General features: G+C 41.9%; 1 protein-coding gene across 1 annotated transcript in view; it reads left to right on the plus strand.

Moving 5' to 3' along the window:
• Window positions 1-16,413, plus strand: part of RANBP9 (RAN binding protein 9) — a 93,194-nt gene that overhangs the window by 72,541 nt on the left and 4,240 nt on the right. Inside the window, exons 9-13 of the mRNA XM_077886423.1 lie at window positions 1,992-2,182; window positions 3,308-3,452; window positions 6,917-7,038; window positions 8,692-8,843; window positions 15,907-16,018. Coding sequence (XP_077742549.1) covers window positions 1,992-2,182; window positions 3,308-3,452; window positions 6,917-7,038; window positions 8,692-8,843; window positions 15,907-16,018 — 722 coding nt within the window. The remainder of the gene's footprint in view (window positions 1-1,991; window positions 2,183-3,307; window positions 3,453-6,916; window positions 7,039-8,691; window positions 8,844-15,906; window positions 16,019-16,413) is intronic.

Below are 16,413 nucleotides of genomic sequence, written 5' to 3' on the forward strand. Positions count from 1 at the left end.
TTGTCATGCTTTAATAGTTTTAATTTTTGTTTCACCTTTTTTCAGATATTTACATACAATTTTGTAATATAGCACATTCAAGTAACAGATTATATATATAAAAAAAACCACTTGTGTTGATTATAAGCAGATGGGATCTTTTCCTTTGTGTTTGCTCTTCTATTATGCTAGCTGTTATGTTCAGAAATGTTAAAATCTTAATTATGAGATGGATATCCATTTTTCTTCCTGGAAAGTACCTTATTGTAAGTCTGTGTGATTTTGAAAATTGGTAAAATGTACATAACATAAAATTTGTCATTTTTACATGCACAGTTCTATGGTATTAAGTATAGTCACACTGTTCTGCATTTGTCAGCAACCAGCCATCTCCAGAACTTTTTTTCGTTATCCCCAGAGAAACGAACTCCCCATTTCTCCCTATACCCAGCTCCTAGCAACCACCATTTTACTTTTCTGTCTCTGTGAAATTGAATTTGACTACCCTGGGTACCTCATCTAAGTGGAGTCATAACATATTTGTTCTTTGTTACTAGCTTATTCCTAATAGCAACATGTCCTCAAAATTCATTCATGTTACAGCATATGTCAGAATTTCTTTCATTTCAAAGGCTGAATAACTGATAGACATTTGGGTTGCTTCCACTTTGGTTATTGTGAATAATGCTGCCATGAACAGGAGTGTACAAATATCCACTGGAGTCCCTGTTTCCAGTTCTTTAGGGTATATACCCAGAAATAGAATTGTTGGGTGTATATATATATTTCATATATATACACACACACACACACAATATATATATACACACACACACACACACACTGTGTATATACTTACATATACCTTGTGTGTGTGTGGGTGTGTGTGTGTATATATATATATAATCTGTTTAATCTTTTGACAAATTTGATCCTCAGAATGCTATAGCTCTGTGCCATTTTAGTCTCACCATGTACAAGGATTCTAGTTTTTCCACATCCTTGCCAATACTTTTCTACATCTTTTTTTTTAAGTCTACATCTTTTTTTAATAATAGCCATCATAATTTGACTTTTTTTTATTGGCCTTCTGAATCTTTGTTATTTTAAAATTCACGTGTTATTAAGCTTAATATTTCACCTCTCTGATGTACCAGAAACCCTTTGTAAGCCAAATGTCAAAATTGTTTTGCTTTAGAGTAAAATTTTAAATATGTGGCTCATTTTGGTTAAATGGGAGGCTCTTTGCATCATGTGTACATTAAACACATCGTGTTCTTACATACTATTTTACTTGTTATCGAGTGCAAATATTATTTGATTAAATCATTTTAACTCTGAAAATAAAGTCCATTTTGATTAAATTATAGCCATAGGGCAGCCCGGGTGACTCAGTGGTTTAGCGCCACCTTCAGCCCAGGGCCTGATCCTGGAGACCCTGGATCGAGTCCCACGTTGGGCTCTCTGTATGATGCCTGCTTCTCCCTCTGCCTGTGTCTCTGCCTCTCTCTCTGTGTGTCTCATGAATAAATAAAATTAAAAAAAAAAATTATAGCCACAGCTAGGTTTTCATTTTCTCACTAAATCTTGATTAAAGGAGATACAGTGTCTTTTGCTTTATATGCTGATTTTTCCAGACACTTTTAAATTTAAGCAGTACATAATATGAAACCATAGTTAATATTTTTAGCATACTGTCTAAAGGCCATACCTATTGATAAATACCAGTTCTTGGGCAGCCCCGGTGGCTCAGCGGTTTAGCGCCGCCTGCAGCCCAGGGCATGATCCTGGAGACCCTGGATCGAGTCCCACGTCGGGCTCTCTGTATGATGCCTGCTTCTCCCTCTGCCTGTGTCTCTGCCTCTCTCTGTCTCTATGAATAAATTAAAAAAAAAAAAAAAGATAAATACCAGTTCTTAAAATATTTCCTCTTAGAAATCTGTTTTTACTAAATAAATAAATAAATGTCTATTTGAAATTATCTCAGTAAATTTTGTCTTTTCTTTTTTTAGAGTGCGTCAGTTTATAGAAATGGTGAATGGTACAGATAGTGAAGTACGATGTCTGGGAGGCCGAAGTCCTAAATCTCAAGACAGTTACCCAGTTAGTCCTCGACCTTTCAGTAGTCCGAGTATGAGCCCCAGCCACGGAATGAACATCCACAATTTAGCATCAGGCAAAGGAAGTACTGCACATTTTTCTGGTGAGGCTCAGTTTTATGACAGTACTTTTAAGTTTTTACCCTTGTTTATACTTTTGAATCCCCCCAAAAAATAAAGTTTAAAAAATCTGGACATTTCCACGTAGCTGTTTCACACATGTGCATACTTGGTCTCAGGACGTTCTGGAAGAAAAATTGTAAAGTGGGTCAGATTCGTGTGTTGTTACTACCAAGAGGGTAACTTGGAGGAGAGCTGTTTCTGAGAACAAGTTATAAGCAGATCTTCATAAACAAAGGTCAATATTCGGGTTGTCTCTGGAAATTAAATTGTAGACATTTGGTAAAGATAAAAGGTAGCTCTGTCGGAATGAAGCATCGGTGAACACTGGCGCCATGGCCATGGCGGCTTTAGTCCACCGGTCAGCAGGCCTCGCTGGGCTGCCAGCTTTCCTCCCCTCCCAGCTCACCTCCTGCCAGCATCTGCTCTGCCCGGCCCTGTTCCTCCTCGCCCTTCCTAACTACAGTTCTCTCCTTTCTTGGCTTTTATGCCGTCACTTCTGTAGATTTAGTTTCTCCCAGCCTTCTTTCTTTGCTTGTCTCGTTCCATTCTTCCCAAGGCATTCTGTGGCCTCCTTACGTTCAGCTTTCGAAACAAGTCAGACGCTGTTTCCTTTCCTTTCATAGACCAACACCTTTGCTTTTGCTCAGTTGGCATATACCTTTCTACATTCCTGCCTCTTGTTTTATTTACATCGCCATCCTGTACAGGCACACGATTCTCTGGTTTGTGTCCTTCTCCCCTTCCCATCTAGAATATCATACATTCACGCACGCACGCCCAGCTTCTTGGCTTCGGTGGGTTTATACGTGAGATGAGAGCGATGAGAGCACTATTCCCCTGGGTGGGGGGTGTTGTGGGGAATAAATAAGATCCATAATTAAGCCTCAGTAACTGTTAGAGGAGATGCTAATTATTAGCCTACAATGAACATCCTTATATCCTTTCAAAGAAGTTATCTGTTTACTATCTAAGTCATGCATTGACTTCCCTACATTAGAAGAATTTTAAATGCAGGATCAGAATCTGGGTACGTTATTTGCAATGTAATAATAAGTTGGTGTGTGTTTCTCTGTTCATACATCTTTTTCTGTTTTTTTTTCCCCTAGGTTTTGAAAGTTGTAGTAATGGTGTCATATCAAATAAAGCACATCAATCATATTGCCATAGTAAACACCAGTCATCCAATTTGAACGTACCAGAACTAAACAGTATAAACATGTCACGATCACAGCAAGTTAATAACTTCACCAGGTATGTGACCTCCCGAGCTTACGCAGTACTATAAACCACCTAAGGATAAGTGTCTTCGTTTTTAACAATTTAGAAAAATTGCATTACATGGTCCATCAGGGGGGTCTGAGACTTCTTAAGCCCCAGAGAATAAAAGGGCATGGAGTAAGTTCCCAGAGTTTTTCAGTCTCCCCGTGTGCACACAGCCTCTTTCCTTTGTTCCTTTCTCTGAATCTGCAGCCCTCTGCCCTCTGCGGGGGTCTAAGAATCCTTTCTGGGCTCTGCCTTCTTCTGGTTTTCCTGCCGGCACAGGCCTGTACAGATGGTCACATAGATGCTGTTCTTATACTTCCAAGTTAAGTCACAGCAGTATATTTACTCTCTAGAAGCAACATATGATACAGTTACAACTTTTTTTTCCTCTGTGGGGTTTTTTTGGTGTAAATGTGGAGAGTGTTTGCTGAATTCCAAATAACTAACTTTACAAAGAATCTTTTTTGAAATCCTACTTTAGGGAGCTTGCTTATAGCAGCAGATGGACCCCTGAGTCATTTAGTAATAACCATATAGCATGAGCAGAGTATTGAGGACCTGCTGGGTGTCAGACATCCTGCTAGGCATGGTTTCTTACTTCAAGAAGCTTTGAGAGAAGGAATGTCTACATGCCTTCATACACTGGAGTTGAAGATTCATGAACCTAAAGGTTTGTGGAATGTAATCAGTCTTTTGACTATTAGTGTATGAGAGCAAGTTCTTAAGAAGTCAGCCTGCTCAAATCATCCAGCATCTGAATTCATGCTAGTGGAATGATAAAAATAATACAAATAAAAAATAATGTGTAGATTTTATCAATTTGATGATAGATTGGTCTTCTCACATAAATTGGTCACACTGCATTTGGGGGAAATGTTCTTCCGTGTAAAACTTTATTGTCAAGGAGAAAGAACCTAGCTTTTAACGTGGCATCTTAATGGATATATGATTCTGGAGAAAGGCACATGTGTAAAAACCTGTATTTGCAAATTGGTAGCGTAATCAGAATATCCAGGTTACCTATCCCGGGTGACAGCTTACTGAGTAATGGTGTGTGTGGCACAGGCTGTAATGGAAGTCCTCAAGAAGTGGTATGAGGAGAAGAGGAGGAAAAAATGGCTGTCTTTTAAAGCAGAGGAGATTAGGGTAGCCTTTCACAGTAGAAGTGACATGCTAGAAAACAGATTAGAAGACTGTGGTAAAAAAATAATGTGTGGAGACAATTAAAAAGTTAACCCTTTATTGTACTTTATAGCACTTTAGTACTTTATTGGTAGAAGCTTCTGCCGTTGTCTGGGGTCAGGGCTGTAGGCAATTCGTGGGTTTTTCTCTTAAATACTCTTTATGGCAGGAAGTTGCTAAAGAGACCTATTACTACCTGAGTTCAGGGAAGTAAGTTCACCGGAAGGGTTTGGTGACACAGCATCCTGAGTGCAGTGTAGAAGGAGAAGAAGTAAGCTTTTAAACTGCCTTAAACTGTTAAGCAGTATCAGTTACTTTATAGTTCGAGAAGGTTGTCCTTACAGTTGTATTGTGAAGTAGGCAAAGATGGTATTAACTATTAAAACCATTTTACAGATGTAGAGCTGAATACCAGAAAAGGAAATGGTTTTTTGGGGGGTGTTAAGGTCAATCAATACTTTGTAGCTAGTAAGTTGCAGACTTGTGACTATGTCCCAGGATTTCTAACTTCCAGAGGTGTGCTTTTTGCATTATACTGCACCCCGCCCTCCCTGCCCATCTAAATTGCTACTCCCTACCCTCCCTTGACTAACTTTCATTCAAGCAGGCTGTAACACTCAGTTCTGTTGTTACTCTTCCAAGATGAATATCCTTGATTACATCCCCACCGAATGTTGTGTCACTCTGTGTAATTAACTCTCATCATAGTGCTGATGGATCCTCTGTTTGCCCCTGGAGGACAGAGGCTGTGTCATTGTATCCTTAGCACCTAACACAGAACATGGCTCAAAAGCTCTTAAATGTGTGTTGAATGAAAGAATTCCTCCCAAATACTATATTGTCAAAAAAAGAGAAAAGTTTAGTATACTTACATCATTTAAAGTTTGGTTTCTCTTATCAATTCTCAAAGTTCGTCAAGATATAGTAAAACTAGGGGTACCTGGATGGCTCAGTTATTTGAGCATCCGTCTCTTGATCTCAGCTCAGGTCCTGATCTGAGGGTGGTGGGTTCCAGTCCTGTGTAGGCTCCTTGCTGGGTGGGGAGCCTACTTAAAAAAAAAAAAAAAAAAAATCCAGTAAACAAGCTTTTCTGACTGATGGAGGAGTACTGGGGCGATTACCTCTTTCTTCCTAGATTTGTGCCGTTTTGCCTCACACATTTTACTGATAGAAGTGGTGCCCCCACGCATATACACTTACACTCGCACACTCCGAGGTGCTGCTAGTGGTTATGTCTGGTGGCATCATGCACAGAACACTTTATGCTTATCTGCATTCAGTGTTGTTTTCTTTTTTTTTTCCAGTGTTTTTTTTCTACAAATGAATATATATTGCTTTTTAAATGAGAAAAGTACATTTTAATTTAAGTATTTCCTATATTTTCATGAGATATGTCCTTCTGGAGTGTATAATCCTTACATAGATCTTCACTGGAGAAGCCTTCAAGAGTAGGTGTTTATAGTTCTTTGAGTGTGGAGGAGATGGGGAACGTGTGGTGACAGTTTCAGTGTGTCCAGATATGGTGACTGGCACAGGGCTGTTCTTCAGTAAATGTGATATGAGCGAAAGTTAGGAGCATTCTGATTATCCAAAATGGTATTTTTAAAATGAAGATTTGGCAGTGCTTTAGATTCTTTAGCCAATAAGAAAGCCCGTTGGAGAAAACTAGTGTGGGATGCCAGCAAGGTGCAAGAAGACCAGCCAGAGTGGTTGTCCAGGTCATTATCTACCTTTGTGGGAGGCTATGTCTCTAAGGATTGAGGACAAATGCCAGAATGTCAAGAGACAAAGAAAAAAATCATCTTAGGAGAGATGAATAGGGCAGGCAAGAGGGGAAGTGAGATCCAGGAATGGTTTGAGAGTGAATCTTTCCCCCCATCTTCCTTGAATGCTGGAAATGCATGCCGGATGGAGGTGGAGGGGGTCCCCGGGCAAAGGCTGATTAACAAAAAACAGTACAGATCTGAGTTGGAAAAAAGTGGGAAGAATGTAAAAAAGAATTTGTCCATATTGATACGAAGTCAGAAAACCACTACAGTTGAGGACATAGACTTTTTTTTCTCCCTGATCCAGGAGTACAAATTTGTTAAGAGCAAGCTACAGACTGGCTTTGAAGACATTCAGGATTGAACTAAACACCTTTTTTTGCAGATTGCTATTGCTTTACGAAGTCAGTTTATAAGTAGGCTGTGTAGTTGAGTAGTAATTTATTTTAAACTAAGCTGCAAGTATGCGATTTCTAAAATTAGGTTTGTTTTTTTCATTTCCAGTAATGATGTAGACATGGAAACAGAGCACTACTCCAATGGGGTTGGAGAGACTTCATCCAATGGTTTCCTAAATGGTAGCTCTAAACATGACCACGAAATGGAAGATTGTGACACCGAAATGGGTCTGCAGTGATATTTCTTACATTTTTAATAAAAAATGATGACTACAAGGTTATGTTTTTACTTGTATTGATTCACAGCTGATGAGCATAAATCATATTTAAAGATGTATGTGCCATTGGATTTGACTATAGTACATGTTACTTAAACTGTCTTGTGAGAGCGGGTTGCTAGAGAGCAGAGGTACTTCTCCGTGCCTTCTAAAGTTAAGCGCCGGATGGCTTTCTGTGCAGAATTGCTTGGGCTTGACTTCAGTGCTGTCATTAATGCAGCCGTACTCTTAGTGTTAAATGTTCTTTAGGATGTTTGGGGTTGGAGATGTGAAAAGTTTTTATACTTAGTATAACCAGTAAAGGCCAGATAGATAGAGATGATTTTATAAATTCTAATAGGACAGTTTCCTATGTTGATTTAATGTGAATATATGTGACTGTGTGTAGCCCAGTGCCTGGCACATGGTAGGTGCTTAAGTGTGACCCACCCTTCTCCCCCGCACCCCCTAAGTTACGTGGCTGAAAGGTACATTAGCATGTATAACTTTGGTTGGTTGTTAACTTGTGTAGTAGATTGTACCATAAAGTTAAAACCATCAGCAAACTTTCCCATCAATTGGAGAATGAAAATTTATTGGAGCTTAAAAATTTGTCTGAATTCCGTGGCAACATTAGATTTCTGTTTTGAGGTTTAAAGTCTTTATTGAGGATTGTTGAGGATTATGTGTTCAGTGTAGATTCACCTTTTCAGGCAGGGGGTTTCATTTGAAAGGTAGCCTAATTATACTCTCAGATATCTGCAGCCTCAACATTCAGAGAGTAATTTAAGCATGGTGATTAAGAGCAGGAGTTCTAGAGTCAGATTACCAGCATTCAAATTCTGCATCTGCCACTTACTAGCTGTGTAACATTGGACAAGTTACTTGAAGAGCTCAGTGCCTCAGTTTCTTCATCTGTAAAATGGGTACAGAAATAATAACAGCCACTTCATAGGTCCTTATAAAGATTAAATGAGCCAATCTTTGAAAAACTAATAAGCACAAAGTAAGTGCTCAGTAAATGTTGATTATTATCATCATTAGTAATTTGTGTCATTAGTGATCCATACAGTTACATTATTGATAAGTGAGTGTCGTCTGCCAAGATATATACCATACAGTTATTTTGTATATGTGTGTTTAACTCTTTCAATAACATGGTATTTTCTGTGTTTTTATTGGAGTCATTTAGCTTTGAGCTGAAACGCGTCCTTTTATTCCATCTCTGTTTGGTGTCAGAGTAGCACAAGAGGCAGTTAACTGGCTTTGTTCTCTTCCTGATGCTGCTTACTGTAGTTTTAGAGATTTATGTGTAACTGCTTATAAACCTTTCCCTGCTATCCCAGGTCCATCCTAATCTGGAAAGTTGTCACCTGACTTTGAACTGCATGCTGGAGATCAGAGCCTAGATTCTTGAGACGTAGAGAAAGGATACCTTATAGCAGCAAAGTTCCTGAATTAAACTTAAAGCAAAGACCCTGAATTAAAAATCTACATATTTAGATGAATTATTAGGTAGTAGTGACTAAATGAAACCTACGAGATGTTATAAGCAATTTATGTTGATTTCTCCATTGTATTCCATTCAATAAGGTAGTAAAATACTCGTTTGTTTTGCTTACAGAAGTTGATTCGAGTCAGTTAAGACGCCAGTTGTGTGGAGGAAGTCAAGCCGCCATAGAAAGAATGATTCACTTTGGAAGAGAGCTACAAGCCATGAGTGAACAGCTGAGGAGAGAATGTGGCAAGAACACAGCAAATAAAAAAATGTTGAAGGTAGATTTGTCTTTTCTTGAAAAATTAGAAATTTGTCGAAGGAACGAAATTGTAATTTTGTGAAACATTGAGTAGGGTGAGGAATTCTTGTTGGACTTCCAGTAAAAAATAGGGATTAAATCCCGGTCCTGCCACCTGTCCCCACTATATACCCTTGGTCAACTTAGGTTTTTAGCTTTATTTTCTCGGCTATGAAATGGGCAGAGTTATTAGAGGTATGAGCTTGCTGATGAAACTATAAATTTGAGATAGTTTTATTTCAGTAGACATTGTTCGAGGCTGCAGCAAGTTGAACGTATACTACATGGTTTGCATTTTGATGGTGGTTGCTGAAGCATTAGGTCATCTTTCAAAACCAGGATAGTTAAAATACATTTTCAGACCTCTTCTGGATCGATGTTTATGATAGATGGTGGGATAGATAAAATTTCAACGTGTAGTGTGTTAGCCATAGCTTTATATATCAGTTGCAGATGGAGGAGTTCCCCCTGCCTTAAGTCAGCATCGCAATTCGTTGTAGAGATGTTAAGATTCTTTAGAAATCTTTTTTTTTTTTCTTTTTTGGTCCTAGTAGTCCTATAAGTGTGTGAAATGTTAACCTAGCCATTGTATTTTTTTTTAATTTTTCTGTAATCCTGTGTTAGGTTGGGCTCAAAGGTGATTCGTTACAAATATATTTTCTTCTGAACGTTTTGGAAGACGTCCAGACAACAAAGGGGAGATGTGTGTGGTGGCGGCCCTGAGCCCAGTGTCTGGGTGTGGTGGGAAAGAGCGTGGCCTCAGCCGCCCCTTCCTGACCCAAACTGAGACTTAGTGCCCCAGCCAGCGCCACCTATAGCCCCAGACAGGGCATGAAAGCAGCAAACATGAAATAGCCTCCAGCAGTGTAGCCTCAGTGGGGCACTAGTGTAGACAGAACATAGCGGCTCAGCCTCCTCGGACGGGTTTAGGAGCCACTTGCCTACATCTCCAGTTAAAGGCATGTGCGGTCTTATAGTTTCAGTAGCTGGGGTAGGAAGAGAGGTGTGTTTGTTGTATTTATAGTGCTTCATCTACAGGACAGCACAGTTGCTGTTTCTAATGGTGACCCTCAACTCTTCAAAAAAAAAGGTCGAACAATTTTTATGCTAAATAAAAGAAAATCGGTGGAATATGTAATTTAAACAATTTTTCATTTAAAATGTCAGATCATTTGGTGGGACTGCAAACTGAGGCAGTTACTGTGGAAAACAGTTTGGAGAGATCCCAAAAAATTAAAAATAGACCCACCATATGATTCAGTAATTCCACTACTGGGTATTTACCCAAAGAAGATGAAAACAGTAATTCAAAAAGATATATGCACCCTTGTGTTTATTGGAGCATTATGTACAATAGCCGGATTATGGGAGCAGCCCAAGTGTCCCTCAGTAGACGATTGGATAAAGATTTATTTATTTATACACAAACACACTGGAACGTTACGCAACCATAAAAAAGAATGAAATCTTGCGATCTGTGACAACCTGAATGGACTTAAAGGGTATTATGCTAAATGAAATAAATCAGAGAAAGACAAATACCACACAATTTCACTCATATGTGGAATTTAAGAAACAAAGGAACAGAGAAAAGACAGAAAAGCAGGCTGTTAACTACAGAGAGCCGAGGAGAGATGGTGGTAGGTGAAACAAGTGACTGGGTGAAGAGCACGTTTATCATGATGCACACTGAGGAACACGTAGAATTGTTGAATCACTATATTATACAACGGAAATTAATGTAACTGTGTAATTATACTGGAATTTTTTAAAAAAGTAAAATAAAAATCAGACATTTGTGTATTAGGAAAAGCGCTGTGCACATTTGCCCCATAAGGTGAGGAAGTCCTTGAGATCAGACTGGGTCTTAACTCCTCCCCCTATAATAATATCTAATACACATAGCATCCAGCTATTTAATGAATGTTTATTAAGAGTTTTGTTCATATGAGTTATATTTATCATACTAGAAACTAATCAGTTTATTTACAAATAATCATAAATCCATTGACTGTTTTTATGAAAAATAACTTCTAAAAGATTAGAAAAATGGCATTGCTTTACACTTTTGTAATTCTCTCTAAATGCTGGGTTTAATAAGCTGCATTCTCCTACCTCTTGGTGCATTCGGTCTGTTGTGTCGTCACACACCCTGTAGCCTCCGGAGGGCCCCGCTGTGTGGTTGTGAGAGCATGGGAGTGAGACTGGAGAGGAAGTAGTAGCTTAGTTTCATTACAAAAACAGTTTGGAGCTCCTCCTGAAGGGGTTTTATGTTGGACTCCGGTGTCTCTAGACTGTACTTGGAAAACTGCTGTTTTAGGGAATATTTGGGGACGCAAAACATTTTTAAGATTGTAGGGGTGCCTGGGTGGCTCACTGGTTGAGCATCTGCCCTCAGCTCAGGTCGTGATCCTGGGGTCCTGGGATCAAGTCCCACATTGGGCTCCCCCCAGGGAGGCTGCTTCTCCCTCTGCCTGTGTCTCTGCCTCACTCTCTCTGTGTTTCTCATGAATAAATAAATCTTAAAAAAAAAAAAAAAAGCATTTTTAAGATTTCACACTTTTTTACACTAGGTCATCTGTTTTCTTGTTAAAACTTTATGCCGATGGCACGTGATGAAGGAATGTGACGTGTGTAGTGTCTTTGAAAATGTTAAGATTTCACTTAATCAGCTCACTGGCTTAGATTCTAATGTGCATGAAACTCCAAAAATGGGATTATGTGGCCTCTTCTCAAAGGGAGTCCTTGATGATACACTCGATTATGCAAAGATGTAATTCATCTTCTTTATCTGAAGCACGTGGATGGCTCTGATTTTGCACTTCTGACTTCGAAGCAAATGCCAACTGCTTTAAGAGACTTTCTTAATATCCTGAACTCTTTCCTTCCTTTTCCCCGCAACAACCTTCCAAGCACATAGGGATAAGCTCAAACAGCTGGAAGGTTCCGGGACAACAGGTGTTTTTGCGATAGTTGAGAAGGTTTAGAAAATGCTCCTTTTCCTTTTATTTTTCACTTCAGGGCATGTGTGATTGCAGTGGGTATTTTTTGTCTTTAATTTTGTGCGGATCTGCATAAATATCTGAATCACACATGCATATATAGAGAGATTTGTTTAAATGCAAAGGGAAGTGTTCCCTAAAGGCATTACTGTGAGTTACCGTGCATTCCACCTGCCCTGAGGCCTGGAGGAACAAGGGGGGCTCTGCGGGGGCCCCCAGTCCTCGTCCTCGGCTCCCCTCTCTCTGCTCTGTTTCCTACCGGCCTGTGCCGGCCAGTGGCTCAGGAGGGCCACCTGAATTTGTCCCTCGCCTTTTTTTTTTTTTTTTTTTTTAAAGATTTTTTATTTATTTATTCATGATAGTCACAGAGAGAGAGAGAGAGGCAGAGACACAGGCAGAGGGAGAAGCAGGCTCCATGCACCGGGAGCCCGATGTGGGATTCGATCCCGGGTCTCCAGGATCGCGCCCTGGGCCAAAGGCAGGCGCCAAACCGCTGCGCCACCCAGGGATCCCTGTCCCTCGCCTTTCACCCTTCACGGACCTGTGGAGGTTCAGGTAGGCACGGGCGGCCCCAGCTGGCAGTCGAAGCCCATCCTGAAGCCCATCCTGGTCGGGAACTGTGACAGGTTTTAAGCCAACTGAGCACAGTGGAGGACCCTACCTAAGCGACGTCATGTTGGCCTCAGAAACGATTCCCACTGAGACCTTTTTTTCTGAAGCAAAAAGGAACCCATAATCCCGTGATAGTTCACAGACATGTTCAGTTTTGTGCCTTACATCCCATGTGTATCTTACCTAGTAATTAGATTATTTTGTATTGTTTTATTTATTGTCAGAAAAACTTCTTTCCAGTTTCTGTGCATTTAGGTGTTTTTAGATGGCAACATGATACTCTCTTGTGCCCCTGGGTCAGTTCATCTAAGCATTGCTCTGTGAGGTTTTTTGCTTTTATTGAAATGCTTTAGTGAACGCGTTTATACATGAATCTCTGTTTCTTCCTTAGAATTACAACACTGGGGGCAGCCCAGGGCGTGGTCCTGGAGACCTGGGATCAAGTCCCACGTCGGGCTCCCCACGTGGAGCCTGCTTCTCCCTCTGCCTGTGTCTCTGCGCCTGTGTCTCTGTGTCTCTCATGAATAAATAAGTAAAATCTTAAAAAAAAAAAAAAATTACAGCATTGGGAGAGCGTCCTAGAAAGAGTCAAAGGATAGGATTATTGTGGCTTTTGCTGTATACTGCTGCACTGCTTTCCAGAAACTCTAGCAGCTCACCAGCAGTAGAAAAGGAAAGTGCCAGAGGCTGTACTGCATTGATGTACTAGTGGCTTCCACATCAGACCTTAAAATTGCTTGTTCGCATTTCTTTGGTCACCACCTCAGTTAAGTTTTACTGCGGGATTTAAAGCATTAATGTCGCTGCCTCGATTTCATTCTCTTTGTGAAGAACCTGGAGGTATAAACCTTTTTTTCTTTTTCTTTTTTTTTTTTTTTAAAGATTTTCTCTGTGAGAGAGCCCGAGCACAAGCAGGGGGAGGGACAGAGAGCCCAATGCAGGACTCGATCCCAGGACCCTGGGATCAGGACCCGAGCTGAAGGCAGCCGCTTAACCAACTGAGCCCCCCAGGCGCCCCCCCTTTTTTCTCCTTTTAAGGTGGTGGTGGTGGTGGTCTTGCGGTCAGCCTCACCTGACTCGGGGCGTGGTTCCGCGGCGCTGCCGCCGTCCTCCTGAAGTCCGGTTTTATCCACATCGGTCCTCGATTTAAAGCTCCACCGCCACGTCAGAAAACAAATCCAAGCTGTTTAGTGTGATTTAGGGGCCCGTTAGGACACCCCCCCTTACCTCTGCCTCCATCCTTGCCTTCCCTTCCCGGCCTTGCCGCCCCGGATCTTGCTCTGCGGTGTCAGGTGGCCCCGCTCGCCCGCCGCGACCGCTCGGACCCTCCGGAGGCCCAGTGTGTCTGAGTCCTTGAGAGCACCTGGGTCCTGGTGACTGCGGCTGCGTGCAACGAACATTCGATTGTATTGAAACATGAGAACAAATTACTAGTGTCACCGGTATCCGTGCGGGTAAATGACTACCTTCGTCGCCTTTTTCCATGAGCTTTTCTTTAAAATACTGGAAGGTGTAAACAGAAGAATGGTCTGGATTTGAGGTTTGGGACTGCAGCATTTCTCCTTTTGGTAGCGTGCCTGCGTCTATAGACCCACGGGGATAGTTTTGTGCTTAAAGGTTTTTATGTGCCCGTCGTTCCTTGGGCAGTCCTTGAGGATGCCTGAGAACTAGATCTGTTCTGTGGGAGTGATCCCCGGGCGGGGCTGTGGGTGTCAAGTCTTGAGCAGAGATCAGTCCCTCAGAAAGCATGCCACTGATTGGAGTCGGCTTCCGGGCGGTAGGACATGAATATTCCCTCCATCAGTAAATTCGGGGGTGGGGGCACCCAGAAACAGAAACAGAACCGAGTCGCTCTGCAGGGTGCCTGTAAGAAGCAGATCTTGTGATGAGCAGGTGTGCGAAGCTTCCTCCCTGTTCCCGGCACGTACAAGTAGCTGCAGGGCACTCAAAATAGGGCAGTAAATTTTTCTCTTCGGAGACCTTTCATTCTAAAAACGGGGCCAAGCTGTCTGACATGGATGAGACCTTCAACGCGGGGAAACTGCCTGTGTGTGTGTGTGCACGCGCGTGTGTGTAGGGGGCGTGTATTCCCTTCTGGTGGCCTCAGGCTGCACAGCTGGCGCCTTAGGGGCCTCTAACCCCCACCCCCACCTCCCCGACACAGGCTGGTTGGGTGAGAAGGGCCAGAGTCCCCCGGGCCTGGAAACCTTACCCCCACTCTGCTTTCACACGGTAGGAAGTAGGTTAGAGGAATGTCCACGCAGCTGCACCTGGGAATACTTTGCTCTAGGAATTTCAGCCTTTCATGGGTCCCTAATCAGCATTTTGAAAGTGTTACCTCACCGACCTACAGCTGCCTCAGCACTTTTCCACGTGTGCCTTCGGAATGGGGAAGGCATCTGTGATTTGCCTCTCTGGGTCTAGACTGCTGCTCCAGGTTAGGGCTCTGACTTTTGGCAAAATAACACACCTCGGGGGAGGGGGGTGCGCCTTGGTGGCTCAGTGGGTGAAGCGTCTGCCTTCGGCTCAGGTCCTGATCCCAGGGTCCTGGGATCGAGCCCCACGTTGGGCACCCTGCTCAGTGGGGAGCCTCCTCCTCCCTCTCCCGCTGACCCTCCCCATGCCCTTTCTCTTTCTCTGTAATAAAATCTTAAAAAAAAAAAAAAAAAAAAAGACATGTTGAAAGATTAGAGTGAACTGACGTTGCTAACTTCATTGAGCTGTTCGTCCTTATGACGTTCTCAAGTAGCCTTTTCTGTAGACACGTGAGGAAACGGACACTTAGGCCATTGCTCACAGAGGCCACACCGCAGCTGACAGTGCAGCTTCAACTGGAAACCAGCGTCTGAAACTGTAACAGGCACCTCAGTGGAAAGAAGACAAAGAGTCCTTGATTGGAAAGATCATCTGTCACTTTAGGAAGGGTGGCTTGAGGATGGTGGGGACTACTGCATGTTTGTGAAGGGGACCAGTTGAAATTTTTGATTCCTGAGTGAGAAAAGGACGTCCAGTGAGATGTATCGAGTTCCCACATCTGTTTTTAAAAAAATCTACAGGGAGGCCCTATCCTTTTAGTGTTAAATTTGGATCAGTGGTAATAAATTAGCATCTGGATATTTCTGTCTTCCTCTTTAGCCCATTCCAGAATTCCTTTTCATTCTGCTGATGTATATGTGTTGTAGGGGTGGGAGACGATTAATGAGAATGGCTGTTTACAGTAAAGACCAATGAAAGCAGCATCGGCCTTGTTGCATCATCTAATTGGTAAAGAATATGTAGCCTCAGAGTCCTAGGGGGTAAGTGGGTTTAAATGTTACAGCAGCCTCACGCCACCAAGCTGTGTATTTTACTTGTCTCTCAACTTGGTAACCGCGGGGCACCACAGTAGTTTAAATGTTAGAATTAAAAACCAAACTCTGTTTTCAACAGGATGCATTCAGTTTACTCGCTTATTCGGATCCTTGGAACAGCCCAGTTGGAAATCAGCTTGACCCAATTCAGAGAGAACCTGTGTGCTCAGCTCTTAACAGTGCAATATTAGGTGAGTAAAGCACAGCTTCAGCTAGATTCTCTGAATACTTGAGATGGTATTTGCGCTGGGAGCTGTATTTTGGTAAAATCTTAAGGGGTAATGCTTTCAGCATTTTAAAAGTTAAAATTATTTTGAAATACAGAAACCTTCCCCTCCATGATCTCAGTTCCAGATGAAATGGATTCACATGGAATAAAACAAAAACAAAAAAACCCCAGGACTTTGGGATCCACCTTGGGAAGTTGGGAGAATAGAGGCTTTTGTGTGCGTGTTATATATGAGCATTTCTGGACTGAACCACACTTCCCGCAGCTCCCACTGTGCTTAAAATGCAGACAGAAGGACTTCCAGGTGACGTGAGCGTGCCATGCGGTCGGCACCAGCCCCCAGAGGAGCAGTGTATT

Source organism: Canis aureus, chromosome 37 (genome assembly GCF_053574225.1).
Source record: "Canis aureus isolate CA01 chromosome 37, VMU_Caureus_v.1.0, whole genome shotgun sequence".
NCBI lineage: Eukaryota > Metazoa > Chordata > Mammalia > Carnivora > Canidae > Canis > Canis aureus.